This window comes from Acanthamoeba castellanii (genome assembly GCF_000313135.1).
Source record: "Acanthamoeba castellanii str. Neff unplaced genomic scaffold scf7180000084753, whole genome shotgun sequence".
In the NCBI taxonomy this organism is placed as follows: domain Eukaryota; phylum Discosea; order Longamoebia; family Acanthamoebidae; genus Acanthamoeba; species Acanthamoeba castellanii.
The window spans coordinates 1-6,213 of record NW_004457538.1 but is presented as its reverse complement, the minus strand read 5'-3'; the positions used below and the strand labels follow the sequence as shown (position 1 = coordinate 6,213).

At 57.3% G+C, this 6,213-nt stretch overlaps 5 protein-coding genes across 5 annotated transcripts in view; 4 read left to right on the top strand and 1 right to left on the bottom strand.

Moving 5' to 3' along the window:
- The window catches only part of ACA1_197330 (DnaJ domain containing protein), a gene marked incomplete at both ends in the record, with an annotated part of 1,877 nt that extends 1,415 nt beyond the window's left edge, over positions 1 to 462 (top strand). The window contains one exon of the mRNA XM_004341627.1: positions 43 to 462. Coding sequence (XP_004341675.1) covers positions 43 to 462 — 420 coding nt within the window. The remainder of the gene's footprint in view (positions 1 to 42) is intronic.
- A 279-nt stretch (positions 463 to 741) lies between these two features.
- On the top strand, positions 742 to 1,844 carry ACA1_197320 (uncharacterized protein; the record flags this gene model as incomplete). Its single annotated transcript, XM_004341626.1, has 2 exons — positions 742 to 823; positions 892 to 1,844. The coding sequence occupies 2 exons, from the start codon at positions 742 to 744 to the stop codon at positions 1,842 to 1,844; spliced, it is 1,035 nt and encodes a 344-aa protein (XP_004341674.1).
- Positions 1,845 to 1,953: 109 nt separating this feature from the next.
- On the top strand, positions 1,954 to 2,324 carry ACA1_197310 (uncharacterized protein; the record flags this gene model as incomplete). Its single annotated transcript, XM_004341625.1, has 2 exons — positions 1,954 to 2,019; positions 2,043 to 2,324. Coding segments are annotated over 2 exons (348 nt in total), but the record flags the coding sequence as incomplete, so codon positions are not given.
- A 2,329-nt stretch (positions 2,325 to 4,653) lies between these two features.
- ACA1_197300 (uncharacterized protein) lies at positions 4,654 to 5,444 on the top strand (the record flags this gene model as incomplete). The annotated part of the gene is made up of 4 exons (XM_004341624.1): positions 4,654 to 4,716; positions 4,814 to 5,060; positions 5,145 to 5,219; positions 5,296 to 5,444. The coding sequence occupies 4 exons, from the start codon at positions 4,654 to 4,656 to the stop codon at positions 5,442 to 5,444; spliced, it is 534 nt and encodes a 177-aa protein (XP_004341672.1).
- Positions 5,445 to 5,488: 44 nt separating this feature from the next.
- Positions 5,489 to 6,137, bottom strand: ACA1_197290 (uncharacterized protein; the record flags this gene model as incomplete). Its single annotated transcript, XM_004341623.1, has 3 exons — positions 5,489 to 5,790; positions 5,858 to 5,961; positions 6,046 to 6,137. Coding segments are annotated over 3 exons (498 nt in total), but the record flags the coding sequence as incomplete, so codon positions are not given.
- Positions 6,138 to 6,213: the final 76 nt, after the last annotated feature.

Here is a 6,213-nt window from a genome sequence, read left to right as displayed (position 1 = left end):
GCGCCAGCGCCGAACCCTGGCGGTGGCGGGGGGGGCAGACAGAAAGAACGAAAAGAAAAGAGCGAACGGAAGAACGAAGCGCGGAGCGGAAAGAGCGAAAGCGGCGAAGACAGCGCGACAAGAAAGAAGGCAAGGAAGAAGGAAGAGCGAAGCGAAGAACCCCAGGCGCAGCAGCAGCAGCAGCAGACGCAGGCAAAGAGCGAAGGGGCTTCGTCCACGCGGCGAAGGACGAGTCGCGCGAAGAAGGACTACCAATGGGGCAAGTGGGGGCGGAGGAATGCGAAGAAGGCCGGCCCGGGCGATGCGGGCGCGGAGAAGGCCAATAAGAACGGACGCGAGAGCAGGGAGCACAAGGCGGCCGAGGACGCCAAGCGGAAGGAGCGACGGTGGCAGAAGAAGAAGGAGGAGATCAGGAAGCGGTGGAAGGGATTCTACGAGTCCGACACCATCATCTTCTTCTGAACTCGCACCACCGCCATCTACTTACCGTCATCTTCTTCACAACCAACAACAGCACTTCCGGCGGAGGGGGACGAACTGGGGAGTGCGGCCACATCGGATCGCACCAACCAATAAACCCCTCCGCCGGAAACCCACGGCATTCGTCGTCGGCGGACTTCAACTCTGCATCATCATCATCTTCTTCTTCTTTCTGGCCTCTTACTTCTCTCCGACGGCCACAGTGACAAGACTTGAGCCTAACCTGCGTGCGGTGTCGCATCAACACAGGAGGCCGAGCGGATGCGAAAGGCCGGCGGCGCGTGGGAAGTGCATTCTACGCCCTTCGGCACCGTCTACAAGTACAGAGGCACCCACGCCCCAGGTACCACCCTCACCACCAGCCCCACTCGCTCTCGCTCTCCCTCAACGTCGCCCGTGTGCCTCTGGCAGGTGCGCGTGGTGGGGCCAACGGCGGCGGCGGTGGACCCGATATCCCGTTCTTCACCGGGTCCCTGTTCGGCACGGCGCTTCGCATGTTCGCCGACGCGATGACCCGCGGCGCCTACCCGGGCGGCGCCGCGGGCTCGCCCTTTGAGTCTCCGGCCCGCGCGGGCCTCAAGCAGGGTCCCGACGGCCTCCCGGTGTTCCCGCGGCGCTTCATCGCCCAGGAGGCCGTGTCGCTCACGGTCGATTCCCTGCTCCAGCCCCAGCGGGGCCAGCGACAGGCCCGGCTCACGTGGGACCTCCAGGAGGCCGCCACGGGCGAGTACCTGGGCCGGCTCGACCAGCACGGCGTCGACGACCTCGGCGCGTGCATCAAATTCCACAACCCGCAGGGCGCCACCGTGGCCAAGGCCACACGCGTGTGGACCCACGACGCCAAGGCCGCCAAGGCCAGCGACAGCGCCGCAGTCATCAAGGCGGCCCTCGAGCGCGGCGCACGAGGCCAGGTCGTCTCGCTGGTCGGCGCCCGTACCAACGCCACGCTGGCCAAGGTGGTCGAGTTCGCCCCAGGCGACTACGCGTCGCCCCTGACCCGGTGGCTCAACGCCTTCTACACATCGTTCGTCGTATTGGACGATCGGGGCGAGGAGTCAGCGATGGTGCGACGCTACGCCGTACCCAGACTCTTCAGCTACTACCGCGGCGTCGACGCCCACGGCCAGCGCGTCGTCGAGTGCCGGCTCCCGCTGGCCCTGGTGCGGTGGAAGACCCGCTGGGCGTTCGAGCGGAGTGCTGCGGCGATGGCCGAGGGCGAGAGCGAGGATGAGGCGTGGCGGCGCGAGATGCGTGGCGAGGCGAAGAAGAAGGGGCGGCTGCACTCGCTGGTGTTCCCGGTCATGGCCGCGTTCCACTCGATCGACACCCACCAGACCTCCCTCTTCAAGCGCATCCTTGGCTGATTGTTTGTTTCAAATAAAAAACCCATTGCATTGTAACAGAGGAAAGCGGGGGCTGGCACCGGTGGGTTTTTTTTTGGCAATGGAGTTGGCGTCCTCACTCCTCCGAGGCTTCCCCGCCCGTAAGACCTCCAACATAGGTAAGGCCGGTGAGGAGGAAGCCAAGTGCGAGCATGGCGTCCACTCTTAATGACTTCCTAGGGCTATACAACCCACGACCGCCGCCGGGTGCTACTGGACAAGAACACCCCCCTCCGTGAAGTGCGGCGCCACCTTGACCGAAAGCTGCGGCAGCCGCGAATGACCGACGACTACGGACACGCCTTCCAAGAAAGCGACCTAGAGCAGCCGTTGTGGAAATTCAGCGATGGCTGCGCGCTTCAGGTGGTCTTCGTGCCCACCGACATGGACAACTTGAAGGATTTTGCAGAGCAGGGGACACAGAAGGTCATGACTTCCCTTTTAAGGAAGAAAGTGGCCTAGCCTGACGCAAAAATAAAATGGTCATCATTGACACCACTCAAGCCCCCTCTCCATGGCTGCCCTTGCTGCACACAACATATCAACATTCGGATCGTCAAGGGGGTCGGGCGGCAAGTGGAAGGAATTTGACGTGGCCGTGAAGTACAGCAGAAGCTTGAAAAGAGCAATATGCTTGAGTTCAGGGCGAGATGACCGTTCTTCTCCGAGCTGCACTCCAACAAGGTCCTGTTCTTCAATGAACTCGACGCTCCAAAGTATCTGTGAAAAGCAAAACTTGAGAATTACATTTCCCTGTCTTCTTGGGTGCGTGATGAAGGCATGACGAAGGCGATGAAGAAGACGATGGGGCGATGTTGAAGACGATGCACAACCTCAGCTTGATGAAACCGAGGCCTTGGAAGTGGCCACTGAGGTGCGTGGTCTGGGGCCTTTCCATTTTGGCTAGACTGATGGCATGAACCAGGCCTGAAGGCCGTTGCAAGAAAGCTGTTGCCTGCGTGTCATGCCCCTCAAGGTCCGACCATTTTTTTCTCTGTATTAGCTCACACCTTTTGTGTGTTGTGTTGCGTGCCTCAGGTTGTGTGGTGGCAACCACCAGGACGCATGCATGTGGCCCCTCTCTTCAATCTATGGTGGTTCACCAAGCTGGCCTCAGAGTCAGCTGGACCTCTTGGCAATTTCATAACCCATCATCCACATCATTGTCACATGTGCATCCACACAGTCATTGATCATTGCTTTGCTGCAGGGGAGTTCTGCCCATGGCCATCCCCCTGTTTGACAACAAATTCTGCACAAGTGGCCACAGTGACACTTGAACTTAACATGCCCTTGTGTTGTGTGTTGTGCACCACCCCAGAAGGCTGCGAATTTCACTCAAGAGCCTCCTTGATGACTGCATCATGGGTCCACACACATGTGGCGCCCTGTGCATTGTTGAATTTAATGCACACACCAAGGTCATCAATGCCATGGTGGTCAAGTTCACTCCAGGCAACTACACATCACCCAGTGGCTCAACACCTTCAACAGGTTGTTTGTCATGCTGGACAATCAGGGCAAGGGGTCAGAGGTGGTGCAATGCTATGCCATGCCCAGGCTCTTCAGCTCCTACTTCAGCTCCTACCACAGTGTCCAGATGGCCAGCATGTTGTCTGCTCCTGGTGCAGTGGAAGACCCAGGCACATGAGGCAGATGTGAAGGCAGATGATGTTGATGTGCCACCCAGCACTCCTGCTCAATGTCTGGAATGAGCCCCATTAGGCAGACCTCAGCTGGTTGGTGTGTGGCCAACATATTTTACTTTTTCCTTGGGTGTGATTTTCTCTGGTTGTCTTGGTGGGTTTCCAGTGAAGTCTATGACAGGGGAGGAGGCAGAAAAGCGCACTGCGCCACCGTACCTGCTATCACATCAACCAAAGCAAACTGCACACCAGCAACCACAACACCAACCCTCTGCATTTGAATGGATCAATCAAACGGCGACTCTAGGGTATGTACAACTGCAAAAATAGAATGGGAAAGTGCTTCATTCTTTTGCTGATGATTTGCTTTCTTTCCAGCATCAAGGCAAGGGAGAGAGAAATGAATGGAATCTTGTAGGTCAGGCAGGTTCTTATTCATTTACAGGATCGCCTGATGTACATGTACCATTTAGCGAATATCCTGTGGTACGTGGTCCTCTCACGTGCAGCATTCTGTGAGATTAACGATCTTTGCAACTCCGATCTTGCAGAATTCTTCCGTGAATCACTTGATAGGATCGCTTGGTGTACCTTCCCAATGGAGCGAATCTCCTCTGGTACGTTGTCCTTCAACCTACCACATAATGTGAGATTAACAATCTTTGCAACTCCTATCAACAGAGTTATTTGTCTGTAATCCAGCCAAGTGTTCAAGTGGGGGTTCAGCAAATAACTTATGAGCCGTTGAATGCGGATTATCAGGAAGATGTACGCTTCGCGACCATTTCCAATTAATTGACACATGAACTGCAGCTAACTTCTTTCTAGTGTTTTCAAGGAGGCGGCCAGGACGACGCTCCCAGAAACGTCATTGATACAACTAGTGAAAATATTAGCGGTGTTCCCCATCATGGTAAGTTTTCGCATGAGCCCCCCCCCAATCTAAAGAGCTCTTGCTCACCTTGGCCCTCATATCCCGTGGCACGTACATAGCACCCAGCGACCTGCACGAGTATGAGCACCAGGGCGGCCACTTCTACAAGCGGAGGGAGCCCAACAAGAATAATTATTGTGGCTACAGATGTGATGGAGGAGAGATCGTCCCATGCTGCAACGAGCTTCTCAATGGCACTACCTCGCAGGCCATGGCGAACCACCTGCTCATGCACATCAGAAAAGAGTGTCCTACCTCCGAGGACCGCGCCAAGGTACCTCACATGGCACTCTGCATACACTGGCAGCCTGTTACGTTCGCTTGGCTGAACGCCTCTCGCTGTTCTTGTTGTTATGTGCTCCCGCCCGCAGAGGCCTCGCGAAACAGTTGTTCTGCAGCCGCAGCAGGGGAAGGAGGAAGAGGAGCAAGTCGCGTGGCAAGAAGAGCCGCCGGTGAAGCGAAACCGGCCTAACCCTCAGGCCGAATCTGATGCTGCCCAGCAACCGCTAGGACCAGCGCAGCCGTCTGGCGGGTTAAACGTGCGCTCGTCTTCAGCTCCCTTGGTCCAACTTGTCGCTCAGGGCCAACCTGTCCCGCAGCACGCAAGTCATGGTTTGGGTACGCCCGGGACTACACTTTTCAGTCTTCACTCAGCTGAGAGCAGCTGTCACTCAGCTCCTACTCCCCCCTCCCTTTTACTAGGCTCCCATGCATTGGCTCCTCTTCCTCAGCCCCAGCTGCTGACTCAGTCCTACGCTCACCACGGAGGCCTGCCTGGTAAACATTGCCCGTCGTCCCCCACCACCACCACAAAAGCTCATGGAAAAGCTGGTCCTCTTTGGATGGTGTGCAGAAGCTACATATCGTCACCAGGAGTCTCTGGGCAATCTCCTGGCGTTGGTGCAGGGCCGCCTGGACCATGAGATCCAAGAACTCAACCGCTTCAAGCTCCTTGTGCAGCTCTTTGTGCAAGAGAGGGAGATGTGGGCAGTGCGCGACTGAAAGGATTTCTGTAGGCGAGTTGGTTGTTCTTTGGCACCTTTCGATTAGAAAAGAAGAAAAGGGAGGAGAACGAGCAGGAGCAGGGCGCCGGCGACGGAGGGCAGGGTGGTGCCGCCGGCGCTGTCGAGCGAGCTCGGGCGGGCGCCAACCCACAGATCGCCCGCGTAGGCGCCAGTGTCGGGGGCGGACGTGGCCACCTGGACTGTGACGCCCAGGTCGTTGATGCCGGTGTCGGCGTTCCAGGTGCCCTCGTTGGCCAGCTGGATGGCATAGTAGGGCAGCGGCTCGGCCGACGGCGACGAGGCCATGAGCGCGTCCGCGAACAGCAAGCCCAGCGAGTAGTTGCCTGACTCGTCATGCACCCATACGGTGAGCGTGTGCGGTGCGTGTGCGGTGTGTCGTGTTTGGCGTACCTGCGGGCACGTTGGGTCCGATGCCGAGGGAGTACTTGAGGGTGAAGGGCGACTGCTCGGGGTGCCAGAAGCGCGGGTCGACCGGGAGCTTGGTCCACACAGTCCTGTGCACACAAACGCAGACCTCAGTTCAACTTGAGGCAACCTTTGTTGAATGCAGATTGAGGCGCAATGGGTGGGGTGCGTACGACTCGGCGGTGAGGACCAGGTAGACGGTGACCTGGTGGAGCGGAGCCGAGAAGCCCTCGTTCTCGATCACCAGCGACACATCAAAGCGGCGACCTGTAAAAAAACAAGAAATATAAGAAATATCGTTTTTAATGAGACGAATTTTAAATAATTATAATAGTTATAAT